Source organism: Balaenoptera borealis (assembly GCF_965194805.1).
Source record: "Balaenoptera borealis genome assembly, chromosome: 14".
NCBI classification, from domain to species: domain Eukaryota; kingdom Metazoa; phylum Chordata; class Mammalia; order Artiodactyla; family Balaenopteridae; genus Balaenoptera; species Balaenoptera borealis.
This window is the reverse complement of record NC_138875.1, coordinates 79,887,865-79,910,792: the sequence shown is the minus strand read 5'-3', so window position 1 is coordinate 79,910,792 and position 22,928 is coordinate 79,887,865. Positions and strand designations below refer to the sequence as shown.

The 22,928-nt window shown below is 48.4% G+C and overlaps 1 protein-coding gene and 1 long non-coding RNA gene across 5 annotated transcripts in view; one reads left to right on the top strand and one right to left on the bottom strand.

Annotated features, from left to right (window-relative positions):
- The window catches only part of LOC309611398, a 545,103-nt gene that overhangs the window by 429,220 nt on the left and 92,955 nt on the right, over nucleotides 1–22,928 (bottom strand). The window lies entirely within an intron of this gene.
- NOS1 (nitric oxide synthase 1) overlaps nucleotides 1–22,928 on the top strand; it is a 200,128-nt gene that overhangs the window by 171,335 nt on the left and 5,865 nt on the right. For 2 of the 4 annotated variants that reach the window (XM_082355693.1, XM_082355691.1), the window contains 11 exons: nucleotides 881–1,055; nucleotides 3,800–3,938; nucleotides 4,159–4,237; nucleotides 10,547–10,740; nucleotides 11,997–12,166; nucleotides 14,366–14,576; nucleotides 15,423–15,510; nucleotides 16,919–17,040; nucleotides 18,348–18,496; nucleotides 19,926–20,120; nucleotides 21,820–21,938. In XM_082355693.1, coding sequence (XP_082211819.1) covers nucleotides 881–1,055; nucleotides 3,800–3,938; nucleotides 4,159–4,237; nucleotides 10,547–10,740; nucleotides 11,997–12,166; nucleotides 14,366–14,576; nucleotides 15,423–15,510; nucleotides 16,919–17,040; nucleotides 18,348–18,496; nucleotides 19,926–20,120; nucleotides 21,820–21,938 — 1,641 coding nt within the window. Of the gene's footprint in view, nucleotides 1–880; nucleotides 1,056–3,799; nucleotides 3,939–4,158; nucleotides 4,238–10,546; nucleotides 10,741–11,996; nucleotides 12,167–14,365; nucleotides 14,577–15,422; nucleotides 15,511–16,918; nucleotides 17,041–18,347; nucleotides 18,497–19,925; nucleotides 20,121–21,819; nucleotides 22,918–22,928 lie in introns of those variants that run through there. The other 2 variants (XM_082355694.1, XM_082355692.1) reach the window with 1 other exon arrangement.

The window sequence follows — 22,928 nt, the reverse complement described above, 5'->3', positions numbered from 1 at the left end:
TGTTTACACACCAACACTGGATGTGTTAATGACAAGTCCTGATCTCCTCGTTAACTCAGGTCCCCTAGAACTACTATGCTAGGATTTTCATTCTCTTTGTACTTAAAACTAATCTGACTGTATCATGAGTAGAGTCAAGTCTTCCTCTAATGTAGACTCATTTCCCCAGTTAGTCCAGCTTAGAAATGGACACACAAGAAACAGCCAATTGTTCTGGGTCACCACTATCCCCAACTCATCCTCCTTAGGACCAACTGGGACTTTTCTCCTGAGGACAGTAATACCTAGCAGAGACCAGAAGGAAGGGAGAGCAGGGCTGGGGGCTCCCAGGCTTAAAGATGGCCTTCCCCAGATGGGCTTGGGGTAGTCTGACCATCACGGGCTAAACACCGTCCTTCTGGAGATACCAGAGGTCTTTGTCTGCTTGGGCGGCCATAACAAAATACCATGCACTGGGGGACTTCAACAGTAGAAATTTATTTTCTCACAGTTCTGGAGGCTAAAAGTCCAAGATCAAGGTACCAGTAGGATTGGTTTCTGGTGAGGCGTCTCTTCCTGGCTTGCAGACAACCACCTTCTTGCTGTGTCATCACATGGCCTTTCCTCTGTGAGCGTGTGGTGGGGGGAGAGAAAGAGAGAGAGCTCTCTGGTGTCTCTCCCTCTTCTTAAAGGACACCAGTCCTACTGGATTAGGGCCCCACCCTTATGACCTCATTTGACCTCAGTTACCTCCTTGAAGGCCCCATCTCCAAATATAGTCACATTGGGGGAGAGGGCTTCAACATATGAATTTGGGGGGACATAACAGTCCATAACCCCAGACACCCCCCCAACGCCTCCCCAGTCCCCTAGCCTGGAACTTCTGTTGTCTTCTTGGCAGGTTCTCCGTGTTCGGCCTTGGCTCGCGGGCGTACCCTCACTTCTGCGCCTTTGGACATGCCGTGGACACACTCCTGGAGGAGCTGGGTGGGGAGAGGATCCTGAAGATGAGGGAGGGGGATGAGCTCTGTGGGCAGGAAGAGGCTTTCAGGACCTGGGCCAAGAAGGTCTTCAAGGTAACCATCTGCCCAGATCTCAGAGACCCAGGGGGAGAAGTCATATCCCCAGTGACCCCCAAGGACAGAGTACCTAAACTATCAGAGATAGAAGAAACTTGAGAAAATCCTTGGTATTTCCCTCATGTATCCAACCAGGAGACAGCTTCAAACAATTCAGATGAGTTTGGGTGGTCTTAAGATACACAGTTTCCAACCAGAATCCAACCTCCTGCATTAAGGGTAAAGAGTTGGTCTATAAAAAATTATAGAGTCTTGGAATTTCAGGGCTGGGAGGAATCCATCCCTCACTCACATTTGGTAGACAAGTAAACAAAAAAACATAGTGTTAGTTAACCAAACCAGGGGGCCATGCCTTGGGCTGGATCTCAAATCTCACCAGTTTGTCTGCTTTGACAATCTTATTCCTCTTGTGCTAGATCTTCAGTGACCTATACAATAGCCACTAGCCACAAGTGATCATTTAAATTTAAATATAAACTAAGTAACATTAAATATGATGAATGGATAAATTAAATGTTGTGTGTCCGTACAATGGAATTATTTGGACATAACAAGGAATGAAGTGCTGATGCATGCTACAAGGATGAACCTTGAAAACACGTGCTAAGTGAAAGAAGCCAGACACAAGGGACACTTACTGTATGATTCCATTTACATGAAATGTCCAGAATAGGCAAATCCATAGAGACAGAAAGTAGATTAGTGGTTGCCAGGGGTTTGGTGGCGGGAGTGGAAAATGGGTGTGGCTACTAATGGGTACAGGGTTTCTTCTGGGTTGAGGGAAATGTTCTGAAACTGGATAGTGGTAGTGATTGTACAACCTTGTAAATAACATATATACAACTAGATGTAAATTAAGTAGAATTTAAAATTCCACTCCTCAGCTGCACAAGCCACATTTCATGTGCTCAATAGCCACTAGTGGCTAGTGGTTACCATATTAGACAATTAGAATGTGTCCATCATGATAGGACATCCTATTGGATAGCGTTATTCTAGATATGAGGTCAAGAGAATGAATGAGCAATGGCCTCCATATGCATGTGGGGCGTGATGCAATTGGCCATCCTGGGAAAAACAAAAAAGCAATGAATGTGGACCCACCTTTACCTGCTCCTTCTTTGGCCCTGGAATGCATTGTTGTCAGCAGCCCCAGGAGAAAGGGGACTGTGCAACCTTCTGTCAGTCAGTTGACACTTTTCATCCTCACAAAGGAGCAAAAGGGGAAACTGAGGCCCCTGAGCTATAAGGATATGTGAGTGAGGAGGCTGTGTTGATAAACTTGTGCCAGCATTTCTTCCTAGGCAAAGAGAACCAAGATAACTTGGCTCTTTTTATACCTGGAGATAATTGAGTGGTTCTTGACTTCAATCAGGCAACATTGAGCATCGCAGAAGCAGGGCCTGTTACAAGCCATCATACCCTTTAAGCTATCACATCCCTCATCCTCCCAGCCCTACCAACCACTAAATCTACTTTGTGTCTCTATAAATTTGCCTATTCTGGACATTTCATATGAATGGAATCATAATATGTGGTCTGTTGTAACTGACTTCTTTCACTTAGCTTAATGCTTTCCTGGTGCATCCACATTATAGTATATATCAGTACTTCATTCCTTTTTACAGCCAAAATAATATTCCATTTTATAGATATACCATATTTTATTTCTCCACTCATCAGCAAATGGACATTTGGATTATTTTAAAATCAACATGAGGCCAAAAAATGGTATTCAAAAAACCTACCTTTGAAAACCTTTGGAATTATCCATGGTTTTTAACCTCCAAAAATCTGAATTCTGAACAGTAATTCTTAGAATCAATAAAGTTGGAGAACTTATGAACTTGGCAAAAAAAGAAAAAGAAAAATTTTATATGCAGGTATCCAAACATGCAATATATTCTGCCTTTACTATAATTTTTAAATCTTTAGAGGAAGATAGGAAATTTCTAAGGTGTTTACTTTCTTGTTTAATGTTAAGCCTCTGCAAAAGTTGGTTTTAGAAATAAATGACATAATAGAGTTACATATTAAATAGAGGTTAGGTCCCAAAGTCAATAGTAAATGTGGTATGTCCAGCCCATCAAAGGCACTCAAAAAGTGAGGGTGGATTGGTTGATGAGTGGATGAGTGGATAAATGGATGGAGAGAAGGATGGATGGGTGGATGGATGGACTGATGGATGGATGGAAGGAACAAGGGAGGGAAGGAAGGGAAGAAGAGAGGATGGAGGGAGGATGGGTGGATGGATGGAGGAATGGATGGATGGGTGGATGAATAGATGGATGGATGGATGGATGGAAGGAGGGAGGGAAGGAAAGGAGGAAGGGAGAGAGGGAGGAAGGGAGGAAAGGAGGATGGATGGATGAATGGAGGGATGCAATGGAGGGAAGGAGGATGGGTGGATGGGTTGATGGAAGGGTAGATGGGAGAATGGGTGAATGGGTGGATGGATGGATGGATGGATAGGTGGATGAATGGATGGAAGAGAGGAATGGAGGGAGGGAGGGTGGGTAGATGAGTGGGTGGATGGGAGAATGGGTGAATGGGTGGAGGGATGGATGGATGGGTGGATGAACGCTAGGAAGGAAAGAATGGAGGGAGGAGGAGGATGGGTGGATGAGTCGGTGGATGGGTTGATGGGTGGATGGATGGATGGATACATGCTATGACTTGGAGCTGTTGGGAGGCACGCTGTTGGCCGAAAGAGGTCACTGAAAGCCCCGTGTGTGCCACAGGCAGCCTGTGATGTGTTCTGCGTGGGAGATGACGTCAACATTGAGAAGGCAAACAACTCCCTCATCAGCAATGACCGCAGTTGGAAGAGGAACAAGTTCCGCCTCACCTACATGGCCGAAGCTCCAGAACTCACACAAGGTACCTCCCACCACGCACCTGGGGAGATGTTCATGACAATGGGGGGAAAGGAAGACAGGAGTTCTCACCTCCGAAAGGTCCTTAGAGAAGGTGGGCTTCATTGCTTTGGTCTCCCTTTAGTTCAGTCCTCCAGTAAAGAGAGGGTCAGGAGAAGCTGGAGACTTTTTACTGACAACTGTTTAACTCCATCACAGGAAGACTGTTGTTCTTCTCCCCCCAGGTCTATCCAATGTCCACAAAAAGCGGGTCTCAGCCGCTCGACTCCTCAGCCGTCAAAACCTTCAGAGTCCTAAATCCAGGTAGGAACACCTTGACCCCCTCACCTGTGCCCCAGATGCCACCCACAACAAGGAAGGAGGACTCAGGGCTGGCTTCCTATTACCACTCTAAGGGTCCTCGAGACCCCCTTGCCGCTAGCATCTTGGTTTCCTGCTTTCCCTTTGCCAAGCTCCAACCTGCAGGAATGAAAAAAGTAAATGGTGACGATCCTTGTGGAAAGGGGAAAGAGAAAGTTTTTCGAGGAATTTTTAATAGAGACCACACCCTTTTCAGACTGCTAATGTTCATTGTAATGTGCATCTTAGTCAGAAATCACTTAGTCCAGACATCTCCCTGTGGAAAATTCTTCTCTGCTGTCCTAAGAAATGCCTGCTCAGTCTCTGTTTAAATTCCTTTGGGATGACGGGAGGTTTATTAACCTATAAAACAGCCCCCTCTGTGTTTTGAGGTCCTAATTGTTAGAAATTATCTTCCTATTCCTTATAACCAAAGCAAGTGTTCCTAGCACTTTGATCCTAAGTTGCACTCTCCAGTGACACCCAAAACAGAGTCAGTTCTTCCAAATGAGAGAGCTGCCAATAGCCAAGGACAGTGACCGATCTCTCCCTGGTCCTCATTCCTTCCAACTGTTCTTCCTGAGACCTGGTTTCCCAAACCTTTTGCTTTAGTAAAAAAGACACACTCTGTCCTGCTGGAAATGTCATTCCTCAGCCCTGGTCACAGTGCAGTGGAGGCCCTGTGATCACTACCAAGTGCACTAAGGCTATTATTACCATCCCCGATCTGGACAGGATGCTCTGATGCCGCCCAGGATTGCAGGTGTTGTCCTAACCGCCATGCTGCTCTCCCATTAAGCTTACGTCCTTGCTGCTCTCGGACTTGAAGTCTTTTCAGAATGATCAGGCCAGGTCTCTGCATCCCTCTACTTGTATAAGTAAATTTTTTGGCAGTAAAGAAAGTCTTTGCATTGATCCCTGTTGAATGGAATCTTTTTCACTCTGCAGTTATAGCCCATGAAGATCTTTTGAGATCTTGATTCTTTGCCTGGCATAGTACAAAGGGTGGGCTCTCCAGCTGGACAGACCTGGGTTCTGACCCCAGCGCTGCCACATGTCAGCTGTGTGACCTTGGGCAAGTCCCTTGGGTCTTCTGAACCCGTCTCCTTACCTAAAATGAGATCGATGGCTATAAAGATTGCCAATGTTTATCTAGTACTTTCTGTGTTCCAAGCACTGTTTCGAGTCCTCTCTGTGCAGGATCTCCCAGAGTTCTGACCAGCCCAGGAAGTAAGTACTAGTATCATCCACGTTTTAAATATGAAAAGTGACAATTAGAAAATGCAAGTAACTTTTCAAGGCCACACAGGCTCAGTTCTCTGACTCCAAGGTCAAAATGCCAAATGGCTATACCTATGGCCTCAACAGCATTACAAGGCTGCTGTGAGTATTAGAAACAACACACACACAGCAACTAGCGTATCCCTCATTCCCGTTACTATTCCTTACCCATCCCAGCTTCATACACCTGCAAATTTAGTATGTGTGCTTTCTACGTGGACTTAAAACCTTTTTTTTTTAATTGAAGTGTAGTTGATTTACACTGTTGTGTCAATTTCTGCTGTACAGCAAAGTGATTCAGTTATACATATACATACATTCTTTTTTTAATATTCTTTTCCATTGTGGTTTATCATAGGATATTGAATATAATTCCCCGTGCTATACAGTAGGACCTTATTTTTTATCCATTCTATATATAAAAGCTTACATCTGCCAAACCCAACCTCCCACTCCATCCCTCCCCCAACCCCCTTCCCCTTGGCCACCACAAGTCTGTTCTCTGTGCCTGGACGTAAAACTTTTGATAAAGTGGCCAACAGGATGGAGCCCCAGGGCTCTCATGTTCTCTCCCAGATCCTCAAACACTAAAGAAATAGACTGGGAAATTAATCCATTTGAATAATTAGTTAAACGCAATATTCAGAGCATAATGATCTCTGATATAGAAAGGGACTCTGTATTTGAAATACACATCATACTCCCCATTTCCATCCTGTGGAAAAGTACAACTTCAGTAGCATTGGAAGAGAAGGGACTAAGAATCTACTGGAAATTTCTTTCAGCGACAAACTGTGAAAGCCCAGATCTCAAAAATTACTCCCCAAACCATAGTACATAAAAAGCAAGGTAATTTGCAAATGTTTTGATGCTAAGTTGGACTGAAGTCCCAGAATAACCCCCGATCCACCTCTGGAAAGGCAGTTGACTCTGAGCAGCTTACAAGAAGATATTTCAACAAGGTTAGGAACCAGAAGATAGTATTAAAATCAGTTATGGATTAGCTCAAAAAGGATCAAATGGCGTCTAGGCGTTTAACTCTTTAAAAGCACACTCCGTAGCACTACCATTTCCGGCTTTATACGGTTGTTGTTTTGTTTTGGGGTTTTTTTTTTTAAGAATAATTGAGTAAAAAAGCATGACTCTCTCTCCTGTTTTCCCCTGCCCAAGGCCAAAGTCGAGCTGTTTGAACCAGGAGACCACAGCAAGATATCATGAATCACACACCCACCACTCCCACCCCCAACAAGAGACCCTTATATTGCAAGCAAAGTGCTTAAGAGGATATAAGCCACCTTTTGAAGGTGATCCTTGCAACTCTAAAGAGAAAAGTGACCACAGTTACTGCCTGGCCAGGAAATAAATTTTCTACATACGGCAATTAGCAAACCATACAGAAAAGAGTATCATGGAGCGCTAATGGGTGGGGTGTGGATCATAGGTCCTAGAAGTCAGAAGAAGGAGGGGAAACGCAGGGTAGGCTTTAGATAGGCTGGTGAATAGAGGCGGGACATCTAGGAAGAGAGAATAGGAGCAAAGATGCTGAAGGGGCCCTGAGCGCTGGGGTATCTCAGAGAAAGATGGGACATTATAACGGAGAGTTCTTGATGGGAGAACTCTTAATTCCCAGCTACCCTCTGATAAAATTGCTTCTCTCCAGCCTTCACCGTCTCAACAGAAGACATCAACATTTGACTTAAGCCCAAGACTTAAACATCCTCCCTGCCTCCTCGCTTTCCCTCCCACTATCCATCCAACTCTCAGCTGGTACTGTGGGTCTTGTGTTTCAACTACATCTCAGATCTACATCCACCACCTTAAGCAAGGCCACGATTGTCTGTGGTCTGAGTGCCTGCCAGAGATACCTAACTTGTCTCCTTGTTTCTTGACATTTCTCTCAAAGATCCATTTCCCAAATAGCAGGCAGACTAATCTTTTAAGAATGTAAACGGAAGCCTGTCCATCCACAGCTTCACATCCTCCAATAGCTTCCCACTGGACTTAGGAAAACTTCAAACTCCTTTGCCATGACAGGTCATGACAAGACCCTCATGATCTGGCCTCTGCCTAGCTCTCTGATCTCCTTCTGTACCACCCACCCCTGTGTTGACCCCTCTTCCAAACACTCCAGCCTTCTTTCCCTTCCTCAAATGTGCCACACTTTTTCCGACCTCAGGGCCTTTGCACATGCTGCTTCCCCTTTCGGAAACACTCTTCCCCCAGATCTTTGTATGTCCGTTCCTTCTCATTCTTCAGATCTCTGCTCAAATGTCAAATCACCAGAGAGGCCTCCTTGACCATCCTTATCTGCCAGTCACTTAGCCCACTGCCCCAACCCATCAGCATCCACCCATCCTCATCATCAGCCCCATCTGAGATCTTTTTAAGTTATTTCTCAATGAGAATCAGGCCCTTTGTTATCTTTATCCATCACTCTCTCACCAGTGCCTAGAACAGTGCCTGACACTCAATACAAATTTGTTGAAGGTATGAACCTTATTCACTCAAACTGCTCACAGCAGACACTGTTTACTCTTTTCCTTGAAGAACGAACATGAGCTAGTTTTTTTTTTTCCATTTAATGCTGGACGTTAGCAGACTGTTCTTTCATCTGCGAACCTGTCATTGAACCATTGCCAAGTGTGTGCGTGAGTGTGTGTGTGTGTGTGTGTGTGTGTGTGTGTGTGTTATGCTCCTGTAGATGAATATAAATACATCACAGGCAGGGGATACTCTGGGGGAAAGGGCTCAAATGGCTCTGCCTTCCCAATGTTGCCCTTTTACCCTCCCCTAAAACTTTTCAATGGCCCATATGTGTCCCAAGCTTTTTTTTTTTTTTAAAGGCTTAGAAAATCCTATACTTAGAAACCCCCAGCAGAACTGAGATGTAAGACAATTAGTCTCCAGGCTAGTGCTACCCACTGGGGGATCAGCTTCCTGCAAAGCTTCAAGGACCAGCCCACTGAGGTGTCCTAGGGCCATGCAGCCATTCACTGCCGGGATTCTCCACATGCCATGCCTGGTCAGCGGCTTGCAAAGTGTCCGTGGTCAAATTCCCAGCAGAGCCGGGGCCCACCTTGTGGCCCACCTGCCCTCCATTCCCATCCCTGCCTCTTATCCGCCTGACCACCTTCGGCCACGTTCAAGAGGACTTAGGGGAAATGGCTGTGCGTGTGAGCCAGCTCAGCAAGTTCGGGTCCTCCGCATTTCTATTTTGTACTGGCCAAAGGAACAGAGGCAAATACACTTCTGAAAGAAATCGTGATGATCTGGGAGAAAGTGGGAATTGATTTGCGGGCATTTCAAAGGCTTCCCGTGTTAGGCGCTGGAGGCTCCCAAATTAGCAACCCCACAGCGCCCTCTGCTGGCTGTCAGCCTCTGCCAATCCCCTTCCTGGAGCTGGCAGGGCGTGATGATTGATGTCTTGCTCTCCAGGAACCAAAAGACTGGTATGAGCTCAGAGCAGAATCAGTCGCGCAAGCGCATTTAATAGGTAAGATCAGTGCCCCAGAGAGAACAAAATCTGCCGAGGGAAGGAGAGTGGGACCCCACACCCCACCACCATCATTCACAATTTCAGTTACCAAGTTCCCCCCCATACTAAGGACAGGGGTGCCATGCAAAATATGCCAGCACAACTATTTTTAATAATGGCGGCTATTTGCAGCACAAAAGGGCCCTTGGCTGTGCCAAAAACTCTTTTAAATAGCGAGTCCCATTGGTCTATTCAAGTGCTGATTTACATACCGCGGAGAATGTAGAAACTTCACGTTGAATATCAAGTGTCTCTGTCAACTGAAAACCAGTTGGCAACGAAGAAAAAAGCGGATCTGAAAATGCGAATGTAACTCGAAGAATACAAAAAAGATTTGATTTACCAAAGTGTAGACATCCATCCCAAAGTTTTCAGGTATAAAAATGTGGTATATCTGTACTAAAACTTTAAAGAGGACCAGAATAATCCTAGTCTGAGAATTCATTCTTAGCACAGGCCTCCTGCACTTGAAATCCAAAAATCGAAAGAAAGGGCATGACCTGGCAGGCATCAACGAGTTTCTCTCTGGGTTTTCTCCTTAGTTCCATAAATGTTATAATATCGTGGGATTTGTGCACAACGAGAACCTGAGTTTAAGGCCAAGTTCTTTTCCCTTTTCCATGACAAGATGAGGACCCTGGTTGCAAAAGCGGGTGGAGCTTGGGATTTCTAGGAGAGATGGAATTTCACAGAATGTGGACATCATTGCCTGTGGCTCCAATGGGCTAATGGTTCCTGGCAGAACTCTGATTGGTACAGAGAACAGAGCCTATTCCAGTAGCTGGTTAATCCTGAGGGTCTGAGGTTCCTGCAAACAACAAATATTTTTTGAACGCCTTCTATGTGCCATGCACTGTCCCAGGTGCCAGAATAGAACAGTGGAAAAAACAGACAAATTCCCTGCCCTCTAGAGTTTACATTGTCCTGGGGGCCAGGGGGCAGGCAGGGGGGACAGACCACAAAGCATGTAACGGAGTAAACTCTGCTGGAGGTCAGTTGATGGTAAGTGCTACGGAGGAAAGCAAAGCAGGGGCAGGAAGTCAGGAGAGCAAAGAGGTCTGGGAACTGAACCCTGGGGTGCTCCAGTGTCCAGTGAGGGGAGATGAGAAGGAACTGGCAAAGGAGACTAAGGAGGAGCAGCCAGAGGGAAGATCAGGAGAGCCTGGGATGCTCAAGAGAACGGTGTTGAGAAGGAGGAAGTGAGCAGCTGCGTCCATTGCTGCTCTGATGACCACAGTGAGTGCTGGGAGCCGGCGGTCGGATTTGCCATGAGGAGCTCGTGGGTGACCTTGCTGAAAGCCGCGGCGTGGAATGATGGGGGCAGAAGTCTGATTGGCCTGAGCCCCAGAGAGAAATGGAAGGAGGGGAGTTGTAGCCACAGCGACAGACAAAGGAGCAAAGGAGGTGGGCAGAAGCTGGTGGCCCTCATCCCACTGTTCCCCTCCTCTTCCCCCCAGCCGATCAACCATCTTCGTGCGTCTCCACACCAACGGGAATCAGGAGCTGCAGTACCAGCCTGGGGACCACCTGGGCGTCTTCCCCGGCAACCACGAGGACCTCGTGAATGCCCTGATCGAGCGGCTGGAGGACGCACCCCCGGTCAACCAGCTGGTGAAGGTGGAGCTGCTAGAGGAGCGAAACACGGCTTTGGGTAACTATGGCCAGGCTACACCCAAGGGTGCTTCCCTTGTCCAGGGAGTCCCAAAGGCAGTGGGTATCTGGGGAAGAGGAGACTTGTTCTTCTCAATCACCATTCCAGGTAGGAGACTGGGTCTCTGTCACGCCCAGCTTATGAGACTGAAGACTCCTCCTTTCTCATGGTTGAATAACCTTGGCCCAACTGGCTAAGCAAATGTCCATGAAGCCAGGACATTGATGGTTCATCTTCGAGCCAAAGGGGCTTCTACCTTCCTTCATCAGCTAGACACTGATCTTAGCAGAGGCTACTCGTCTAACTTCCTTCATCACCCCTGCCTCACTGCCACCAAGTAAATAGCAGCTGGAGTCCGCCCATGCCTCCTCTTAGAATCCAAAGGCACTCTATGAAGCTCAGTGGTCCACTGGGATTGAACCACATTTCTGATCAAATTAGATCAAGTCCCAACCTGTTTCAGGGACCATCCTTGACATTCCTATTAAATAACTTTCCAAGGTAAATGGGTCTCCGTGCTTCATCTCAGTAGCTGCAGGTGAGCTCAGAACTCAGATACAAGGAACTGCAGTGACCATACGTGGTAGCCCAGACTACAGTGACACATCCCCTCTACAAAGGAGCTAGGACACGAAGTCAGGGCAGAATGTGAAAACAGTTTGTAGCCGAAGCCCTACTGAAAATCCCTTAGGAAGGTACCACTTTAGAGGCATACCTTCTCTTAATAAATCCAACCCAGACAGTTCTTTGTCCATGTTGGAACAGTACTTTTTATCTTGAAGTAGAGGCTTGTGTGTAGGGGCTGTACTGGAGTAAAGTAAATAGAAGCAGTATTGTATAGTAGTTAAAACATGGTCTGGAGCAATACTGGCTGACTTTATGCATTTGTACTGTGTGACCTTGGGCAAATTCCTTAACCTCTCTGTGCTTCCATTTTTCTCAACTGCAAAATAGAGATAATAATAGCACCCACCACCTAGGATTGTGATGAGGATTAAATGAGTTAATAATATCGATTGATTTTGGACAAGCTCCTTGCACACAGGAGGTGATCACAGGGTCCCCAGGACTCTGGGTATAGATGAGGGACATGGGAGGTGGACAGCCTAGGGGTTACTTGGCTCTGGGGCAGTCTGGCTCTCCATACCCCATCCTCAGTCCCAGAAGCAGGTATGGCCTCCCTAACTTGGACCTAAGCCCTCAGAGCCCAGACTCTCCTCCCCGACCCGTCTCTCACCTCCTTTGTGCCTCCACAGGGGTTATCAGTAACTGGACTGATGAGCATCGCCTCCCACCCTGCACCATCTTCCAGGCCTTCAGGTACTACCTGGATATCACCACGCCTCCAACGCCACTGCAGCTGCAGCAGTTTGCCTCCTTGGCCACCAGTGAGAAAGAGAAGCAGCGTCTGTTGGTCCTCAGCAAGGTGGGTCCCTGGCCACATACAACCTTACCTCCTCGTTGGAGAATTGTATAGTTATTGCAACAGTTGTCCAGCAGATGGCAGTCTTGAGCGAGGGCTGCCATAGTCTAGTTTACAGGTCACCATACTGGCTAGTCCATTTTGGCTAGTCCTGACCATCTCCCTTCCTTCTAACTAAGGTCTAACAGAACAAGAGAGCGACCCCGTTGAATCTCAGAGTTCTCTGGCTACAGTCGAAATTGCTGTTCTAACTCTTTTTCCTCCTGCCTTTGGAACCCTTGAGCCTCCATTAGTTCCATCAGAGCCCATGCTTAGAAGAAAAAGAACTTGAGAGAATCCCCCAGTGCCCTGTTTTAAAAATCAGCTTTTTCAGTGCTGAAGAGCTATAGGTATGACTTCAAGATATAAGAGGTCTCTGATGGTAAGGTGAACCAAAAAGCACAGCTTCTACCGCCCTTGCTTAGAAACCAAGCTGCTGCAAAAAATCCTAGCTGGGAGGACCACTCAGGTTTCTCCCAGTGGGGTTCCTCCCCAGTAAGCAAGCCACCAGAAAATGATGGTTTCACTTTCGTCTGCTGTACAGGAGAGGGAATCAAATGGTGGCACAAGAAGTTCTGTTTTTAATTCAGGGAGTGCATCTTACTTAGAAATATGAAAATAAGCACCAGAAAAAAACACTTAAAAGAACTGTACATGGTTACCTCTAGGGAGTTGGAGAGCATTATCTTTAATCGTAAGTTTTGCAGAATTATTTAACTTTTTAAACTCTGTACACCCATAACTTTGATTTAAAATTTTAAGTAACGGAAGGGGGATAATCTGCAGAGGGAACAGAGCTTGCACTCTTTGCACAGGATTATTTAAAGTAAAATTTGATGTAACTGTATGTATTAATCCGCCTCTTCCAAAAAGCGCAAACTCCATTAAAAGAGCGAGGATTTTTTTTATTAGGGGAAACACCTGTGTGAGAGAAAATGGGAACAGAGTCAGATAAGACTGAGAGAACCATCAGACCTCAAAACAAGCCTGACCCCAGGTGAAGGAGAGGGCAGAAAGTTTGAATGGAAGCATATAGGATCAGATCCATGTCAGTTTTCAGGGGGATGTCAGTTTCAGTGAGCAGCTGCTGGGGCTTTTGGCCAATTGAGCCCCAGCAGCTCGAAGTCACTGAGGCTGGGGGTCTGGAAGGCACGTTCTCCAGAATGCCATACCCTATCAGCAGAGCAAGGATGGTCTTTAGGAACATGGGGAAAAGCTTGGTTATACAATGCACTGGTAATATGCTTTACCCCTCCTTAAAATCTGAGCCTCCTAAGGGCAGCTTCTAAGATGTAGGAAAAATAACTCCAGAGCCCCAGAGAGTTCCTGTGTTCCCTAGTAACACCTGGGCTTTGCTGTCAACATGCCCCTGAACATGGTCCTCCACACCCCAACCTGTTCCTTCGGGGTTGTCTTTTACCATCTTGAATGTGACCCATACGCTCCGAGGATACACCTCCAGCCTTGCAGACCCACAAATCACACGCCTGCAAGTCATGACTCCCTTCACAGTGCATTTCTCTTGACCTTCGCAAATGGCAGGAGAGTGTAATACTAAGAGCACAGATTCTGGGGCCAGACTGCCTAGAACAGGGGTCGGCAAACTTTTTCTGTAAAAGACCAAATAGTAAATATTTTAGACTCATGCTCTATGTGTCTCTGTTGCAACCATTCAACTCTGCCATTGTAGCACAACAGCATAGACCATCCATGAATGAGTGGGCGTGGCTGGGTTCCAAGCAAACTTTACTTGTGGACACCAAAATTTGAATTTCATGTCATAGTCTAGGGTCATGAAATAGTATTGTTCTTTTGATTCCCCCCTCCTACCCCCAACCATTTAAACATGTAAAAACAACTCTTAGCTCACGGGCCATACGAGCAGGTCGTGAGCCAGATCTGGTTTTCAGGCTGAAGTCTGCCACCACCTCGTAGCCATGGGACCTCTATATCCCTCAGTTTCCCCATCAATAAAATAGGGATGACAATCAGACTTATAAGGTCCTTGCAAAAATGAAAACCTGGCCCAGAATAATTCCTAGGCAAGAGTTAACTATTATTATTTGTTAATTTGCCTTCTTCCCTGGACCTCCTCAAGCGCTCCTTGGAAGTTTGCTCCAGGGTCTGGCTGCGAGTTCTTTTCTGCCCCTCTCCTTGGTTCAGGGTTTGCAGGAGTACGAGGAATGGAAATGGGGCAGGAACCCAAACATCGTGGAGGTGCTGGAGGAGTTCCCATCCATCCAGATGCCCTCCACCCTGCTCCTGACCCAGCTGTCGCTGCTGCAACCTCGCTACTATTCCATCAGCTCCTCCCCGGACATGTACCCCGACGAGGTGCACCTCACCGTGGCCATTGTCTCCTACCGCACCCGAGGTGGGCAGAGGCGCTGGGAGAGCCCCCGGGTCTGCATTTCCCCCCCTCCAGGGGCCTCTGCACATCTGCCTAAACTTCTGCCACATCCCAAATCCTGGTGAGGTGACCCACCCCCCAAGACCAGGAAACTGGGAAAAGAAGCAGAGCAGCAAACCATCCCAGCTCACAGAGCCAGCTCTGTGCAGAATTAGGAAGGAAATGAGATGTGCATTTGGAGGCCTCTCCAAAAGCCTGAGACCTCCTTTTACTCCCGTCCTCCCCTCATACCCCCAAGGCAGCAGCTAGAACAAGCCCCCACCACCCCTTCCCTCCGAGGGGGGAGCTGGTTGTAGGTCAGCCGGATAACCTGACCTCTGCACCCGTGTTTTCCTCCTTGGTTATAGCAATTAAAATGCATGGTGCCTGGGAATTCCCAGGCGGTCCAGTGGTTAGGACTCAGCGCTCTCACTGCTGGGGCCCGGGTTCAATACCTGATTGGGGAACTAAGATCCTGCAAACTGTGCAGTGTGGCCAAAAAAAACACAAACAAACAAAAAACGCATGGTGCCTGAGAGAGCTCTGAGACTGGGGTCCTGACAGGCCACCGAGAGCAGATCGATCAAGGCCCTTTCAGTGGGCACGATTGGAATACAAGCCACCCCTAACCACCAGTTTCACAGCCATGAGCCCACCCCAGCTTTACCATTTCCTCTTCCCCGTCAGAGGAAGGGATCCAGACAGGGAACTCCAAGGCAGAAACTTGGCGTCGGGGCTGTGAGCCTTCTGCACTGGAGGATGGGGGGAAGCCAGGGACGGGGGAGCTTGAGGGACAATAAATGAGCCAGAGTACCTCGGTTATCCTGTTAGATGGAGAAGGACCAATTCACCACGGCGTGTGCTCCTCCTGGCTCAACCGGATCCAGGCTGACGAAGTGGTGCCCTGTTTCGTGAGAGGGTGAGTGGCAAATGAAAAGAAGCAGCCATCCCAGATCTGCATCCTCATGTCCTGAGATGGGGTGGGTGGACCAGCCTGAAGGGTTCTAGAGAGACGGCTGAGTCAGATGGGATTGATATCAACGTTCAGCATCGCTCCAAGCTGTTAAGGAAACTGGATCATGGGGGCAGAGCAACATAGCAGAAGCTAAGCAAGTCCTCTAGTCAAGTTCAGGTCAATGCATCAGATATTTATCAAGTGCATGTCCTGTGCTAGATGGGGCTACAGTAGACAACCAGGCAAAATGCAGTTTCAGCCTTCATGGAATTTGCAGACTAGTGAAATTTCTATCCACAATCTGCTGGCCACCCCATGTGTTCCCAGTTTCTTAGAGACCGGGAAGATTTAATTCCCCTCCCCGTCAACCATCTTCCCTTTCCAAACTCAGTTTTAAAGGCTATTTCTGCCCATAGCTAACAATACTGTACTGTGCTCTTTAAAGTGTGTTAAGAGGATAGGTTTCACGTTAAACACATTTTTGATCGGAGACATATTACGGCCAGAGGTGTCAGTTTGTGTAAAAATCCCCCGGTCAATATGTGTTAAGTGTTCCTACCTCAATCAAATAAAATAATATAGCTTTAAAAACATAAAAATAAAAAAATAAGGGATATGTCTGAGCTTAGGCCCACTGTAGTTACCTGCTTTATCAACTGATAACTTCCCTACCTAAACGGTGGGCTTGGCCAGCCATTTTTCTCAGCTGTTAAGGGTAGAATGGTCATGATATGGTCCAGATACCATCAGCATCAGAATCCCGTGGGGTGCTTCAAAAATGCCGAGTCCTGAGCCTAGACTTACTGCATTGCCCAGGAATCTACACCCTCTTTGAACATCCCCACATGATTCTTTTGTACGTTGAAGTTTGCAACTCCCTGATTTGGGGAGATCTCATGGATGGTTAATTCAGTGGTTCTCAACCTGGGGTGATTTTGGCCCCCAGGGGCCCTTAGCAATGTCTGGGGATATTTTTGGTTGTCACAGCTGGAGGGTGCTCCTGGCATCTAATAGATAGAGGCCTGGGTACTACTCAGCATCCTGCAATGCACAGGACAGCCCTCATCACCGAGAGGTACGCGGCCCCACTGTCAGGAGTGCTGAGGCAGGGAAACCCTGGGTTAAATCAACCCCGCTCCCTTTGTGGATTAGCTCAGCAATGGGGATAGTTGGGAAATGGAGTGATAGCCAGACCCTGAGGACCCAAATTAATGGGACCTCCCACCCTGATAAGGGCCGCCTGACCCCAGCTGAAGAGCTTTAAGCCCCATTGTATTTCTACCCAAGATGGCCATCTGGTTTACCTAAGACCCAACAGTTCTTGATCAGATTTGAGCTCAGCAAGGCTTCTGACTCTCTCTTCCTTGTCCAGAGCGCCCAGCTTCCACCTGCCCCGAAATCCCCAAGTGCCCTGTATCCTGGTTGGCCCGGGCACAGGCATTGCCCCTTTCCGAAGCTTCTGGCAGCAACGGCAATTTGATATCCAACACAAAGGTGAGTCATGGTCTAGCAGGCACATGGTTTCTACCCCCTGGACCTGGGGAGGCCCAGCTGTGTCCCAGCATCCCAGAGGCATGGTGATGTCTTCTCTGCTTTGTGTCACTACCTGGGAACGGAGGGGGAGCACAGTAGTGACCAGACCCATGGGTGAAGTTTACGGTGTAATTCAAAGGACCTGTCCAAACAAATCGTCCACACAGCCTGTTCCAAGGCCCGAAATTCCATCCCCAGAAGACATTTCTTGGACTGTTAAGATAAGACTCCCATCTTAAAATGTAAGCAGCCCTAGAAGGGGTAAGCATTAAGCCTTATCAAATGGATGTGTGTTCATGGGATGGTCCCAAAGACTGTAATTCAGGAGCAGGGTTTGCTGTGTAAGAAACACAACAGATCAGCTTTGGGAGGAGAGAGAGAAAAAAAACCACATTTCTGACATGCATTTAACAGGAATTTACTGAGCATCTCATGAATGCCAAACACTATCGTAGGCACTAGAGGCGCAGCAATGAACAAGACAGAGAAACAACTTAAAAAAAAAACTTGCTCCAGTGGAACTGTCAGTCTAGTGGAATAGCTAACATTTACAAAGTACAGTTGACCCTTGAACAACATGGGTTTGAACTGCATGGTCCACTTACGCGCAAGTTCTTTTCATTAAATACATATGCATAGTACTACACCCTCCGAGGCTGGGTGAGAATCTGCGGATGTGGAACCTCGGATACAGAGGAACCTCGGATACAGGGGGCCAACTCTATAGGACTCGAGCATCAGTGGATTTTGGTATCCAGGGCGGGTCCTGGAACTGATGCCCTAGGATACCGAAGGACAACTGTATTCACTGTGTACCAGGCACAGGTCTAATGTTTTACATTTACTTCTTACACTAACCCTACGAGGTTAGACGCTGTTATTATTTCCATTTGGTACTTGGGGACACGGAGACATAGAAAGTTATGTAAGCGCCTCAGCATCACACAGAGCTGGAATTTGAATCCAGGCGGTCTAGCTTCAGGGTTCGGGGGTTAGCGGTACCCAGTGGTGGGGGCTTTCCCAGAGCAAAGACTGAGACCCAGAGAAGAGAGGCCTGCCGAAGTCTGAACACACTTCACCTACTTCCCTCAGTGTGTGTGCATGTGCGTGTGTGTGTATGCGAGTCCATATACCGCCTGCCCCAGGGTCCGTGCACCTCTACCCCTGTAGCACGTGCTAAGGTTCTGAGCAGCCCTGGCACCACCAGCTGCCCCCCCCCAAATCAGGCATCAGAGCTGTCGGTGACAGGAGATCTTCCCGGTCCCCAGGAATGAGTCCCTGCCCCATGGTCTTGGTCTTCGGGTGCCGGCAGTCCAAGATAGACCACATCTACAGGGAGGAGACCCTACAGGCCAAGAGCAAGGGGGTCTTCAGAGAACTGTACACAGCCTACTCCCGGGAGCCAGACAAACCAAAGGTAACCCCCAGCCTGTTCATGGTCCCCCCCACCCCAGCCCAGCACACACACATGCTCTCCACACATGCAAATCCCGTTCCCAGAAACCCCCTCACCCTTTCTGAATTCTCCTCCGTGACATTGCTCTGAACTTAAGGAAGCACGGAGCATAAACATTTGACTTAAAATATTGAACAGCCCACGTTCTATGAGGCCACTTACATGAAATATCCAGAACAGCCAAATCCATAGAGACAGAAAGCGGATTCATGGTTGCCAGGGGCTGTGGGAAGGGGGAATGGGGAGGGTACAGGGTTCCTTCTGGGGGTGATGAAAGGGTTCTGGAACCAGGTAGAGGGGATGGTTGCAGAGCACCGTGAATGTGCTGAGTGCCACTGCGTTGTATTATACACTTTAAAACACACATATATTTTATGTTATGTGTATTTTATCACAATAAAAAGAATTTTAAAAATTAAACAGGGAATTCCCTGACAGTCCAGTGGTTAGGACTCCGCACTCCCATTGCCAAGGGCCCAGGTTCAATCCCTGGTCGGGGAACTAAGATCCCATAGGCCATGCAGAGCAGCCAAAAAAAAAAATTAAACAGCCCATAAGAGGCACTCCAAGTCAGAATGGACACAGGCCGCAGGACTGGAGCATGCCCCCGCTGGATCTTGGGGTTCTCAACTGGACCCCCAGGGGTGTCCCAGGAAAGGAGCCAGGAAAGCAGGGAGGGGGGGCACTCAGAGGATCTGGGCAGCAGCTACTTGACATCTGGCATGGAAGTTCATCAATGTTTCGGTAGCAGGTACAGCCGTGCCGGAACGTACCAGCTGAATGTCGGGCTCGCCTGGGGGAAGTTTCCTGGACAAACCAGACAAATTCCCTGGAGGCTGCATTGTACACCCCTTGTGTCCACCTGACATCCTCTTAGCCCCCCTGTTATTCCAGCAGTTCCTGCAGCAGCTGGCTTTGCCCAGGTGTAACCTGACAGCCCCTTCCCCGGCCCCCATCTCTTGCTGTCTGTCCTGGGGCTTCTCTGGCACCCCGACATAGGACGCCTGCAGTACCAGCCCCGCACCTAGAAGTGTACGGGAGTTAACACCCCCGGGGTGACCACAGGCCATTGAAGAGAGGAGCGGGTGGACGATGCCCCCCTCTTCGCCCCTCCAGGGCATGGCTCTGGGGGGCGTGCTGCATGATTCCAAAGAGGGTTCTCAGCAGAGGTGAGCTCCAGAGTGGGGGGCAACTCATCACACCCTCAGATCGGCTTTCCCTCCTCTCCTGCTTCACTCTTCCCAGTCCCCTGCATCACTGCACAAAATATAGACCTGCCCACAAGCCCCTGTGTCTGACTCCGCTCCCGGGGTGGTGGGGCCAGGGAGTGAGCTACACAGGATTGTCCTGAAGCCCGGCTCCTTCTCACTGGCCCTCCTGCTCCCTGCAGAAGTACGTGCAGGACATCCTACAGGAGCAGTTGGCAGAACCCGTGTACCGAGCCCTGAAGGAGCAAGGGGGCCACATTTACGTCTGCGGGGACGTCACCATGGCGGCCGATGTCCTCAAAGCCATCCAGCGCATCATGACCCAGCAGGGGAAGCTCTCGGTGGAGGACGCCGGCGTGTTCATCAGCAGGCTGAGGGTGAGTGATGGGCCAGCTCCTGGGATTCCTTTTCTGGCATCCAGCTTCCTGTCTCCTCTTCCTCATCCTTCCTGTCTCAATGACTAGGGGACCCATGATGACATCCCTGCTCCCATTTTCCCATTTATGACTGGGGGTAGAGGATATAGTGGTCCCAAACCATAGTTGAGAGAGAAGGAAGGATGGTGGGACATGCAGGTGCTTGTATTAAATATGGTAGGGAGCTATGATGTGTGAAAATAACAAGTGGGTGGACCACTGGGTAGCTAGATGGAAACCATCCTAACCCAACTTTTCCTGTCCCCAGAAACAAGCTGCAGCACTGCTCTGTGCAGTTGTGCAGGTTGGGCACTGCACAAAAAGGTGTGTCCAAGGGGGCAAGTGGGGGATGAAAGCCACCCCATGCTTGGCTTCCCAAGCAGTGCACCTTGGGAGGAGGGATGCCTTTTCCTAATTTACACAAAGGCTAGTAGCAGCCCAGTAAGCAAAGTCCTAACTATGTGGCCAACTGCCCCAAATAGAATAAACTGAGTCCCAGGCCTCCACAAAGCTCCAGGGGTGATCCCATTCTTCTCCCTTCTTCCCTAAATGAGCAGTAATCAAACATTTTTGCAGAAGAAGCCCTTGCTCCAATTCTGATAATAAACCCTACTAGGTTAAAAACAATGACAACAACAACTTTCTGGTAGACATGCCACAGCTCCAAGGAGAGCTGCAGAGCCCTCACCACTCTGTCTCTTTGGTATGAGTCTTGGGAGACACTTTCATAGATTCTGCAAAACTCTGCAGAATAAGATTGAAAACCACCGCAACGTAAAATGAATCCACTCTACAGATGGGCAACTTTCTTCAAAACCTTTGGGACCAAGGATGCCAGAATTTAATGCTCAGCGACACTGCCCTCTGGGATATTCTTAATGCCCATCCCTCAGTCCTGCCTCAGGAGCTCCAATGGCTCCAGAAACTCCCAGATGCCACAAGTTCATCATCATTCGTTCCTTGAGTTGTCTTTTTTGTTTGTCTGTTTCTGGGCAAGGCTGAGCTAAGATGCTCATCGTCAGAAAAACTCCTATGTTCAGAGAAGTCTCCACTTTGGCAACCGTGGTATTTCCTGAGTGCTAAGCGGGCACTTTGTCTTTTCTCCCATCTCTGCTGGTCTCTACAGGCTGTGATGTTTACACTAAACCCAGCCATGCCCAGATCTGAGCTTGCAGGAACAAGGAGGAGGGAGGAAAGGGGGAAATGGAGAAGTTTCCACTGGACCCCCTCAGCTCTTCTATCCTCAGAATCCACAAAGCAGCAGCATGTTTCTGGATGGGAGCAAAAGAGTTCTTTGCCAACTGGCTTAGAGGCCCCGTGCCCTAGAGGGCAGAGGGTCTTGCTGAAACAGAGTCTTAGAGACCAAAGGGGTCTCTGGGGGCCCTGGGTTACACCTCGTTTCTTTTTTCTTTCTTTCTTTTTCTGGCTGTGCCGCAGGGCTTGCAGAATCTTAGTCCCCCAACCAGGGATTGAACCCAGGGCTACGGGAGTTAAAGCGCCGAGTCCTAACCACTGGACCGCCAGGGAATTCCCTACACCTCGTTTCTTAAGGAACCGTCTTCTCTAGGAATATTCCATTCCAGGGTATCAATGTGTCTGCCCTTCTCCGTGCCCTTGGCTGGCATTTGAGGTCTGTTTCCTGGTTGTTTCTGTCCCCTAGGATGACAACCGGTACCATGAGGATATTTTCGGGGTCACCCTGCGCACATATGAAGTGACCAACCGCCTTAGATCTGAATCCATTGCCTTCATTGAGGAGAGCAAAAAGGACACTGATGAGTAAGTTGGCTCCACCCCTGGGCGGGCTGGGCAGAGCCCTGCCAGGCAGGGATGTCTGATTTCATTGACCATGGCTTTCCCGCAGTGGGGTCCCCAGACCAGCAGCATAAGCACTACCTGGGAACGTGTTAGAAATGCAAATTCCCAGGCTGCCCCAGCCCTGATGAATCTGAAGCTCTGGGGTCAGGGCACCGAGCGGTTTGTGATTTTACGACCCCTGGAGGGGATTCTGAGCTCCCCTCAAGTGTGGGGACCCCAGCTTTGGATGTTAACTTCCACCGGGGCGCCCCCAGTTGAGTGATGGCCCTCACCACTGCAAAATTTGTATTCCTCTTCACTGCTCCTAGCGTTTACACCACCTCCCTCACCCACAGAGCGCCGCTAGCATTCTCACTGACACAAATTCCAGTTGATATTAATTTGACAATTCCACTTGTCTTCTAGAAATTGCTGGAAATGGTCTGAGGTACCACAAAACTGGGACTGAGTCTCACTATTTTAACCTTACATTAATGCCATGACATGTCACCCTTGATTGTAATCTCACTCTCCCCATTCTCTGCCACAGAGCACCTCGAAACCACCACCGTGTGCCCTTTAAATTAGGTGGGAATTCAGCTGCTTCGTTTTCAGTAGCCTAGGGCACACACACTCCATTTCTTAAGCATCCCCATTTTTTTTCCCCTTATGACAACACGGCGGTCTCGAAAACATACACTGGTGTCCAGCAGGCTGACATTATTGCCTTGAAGATCACATCTCGTCCTGGTTTGTTGTGTGGGTGAGCAAGCATTCATTCATCTGTTCATTCATTCATTCATTCACTCAAGATGAGCCCCAGCAAGGTGCCAGGTCCTGTCCAAGGCACTGGGGCTAACGAGGAAGTGAAAGAGACAAAGCACCCAGAGCTCAGGTGCTTTTCTCTGGGTCTGTGTAAGGAAACAGAGCAGCCTTTGCTCCTGTGGCACTAACTCCCTCCCCACTTCTCCT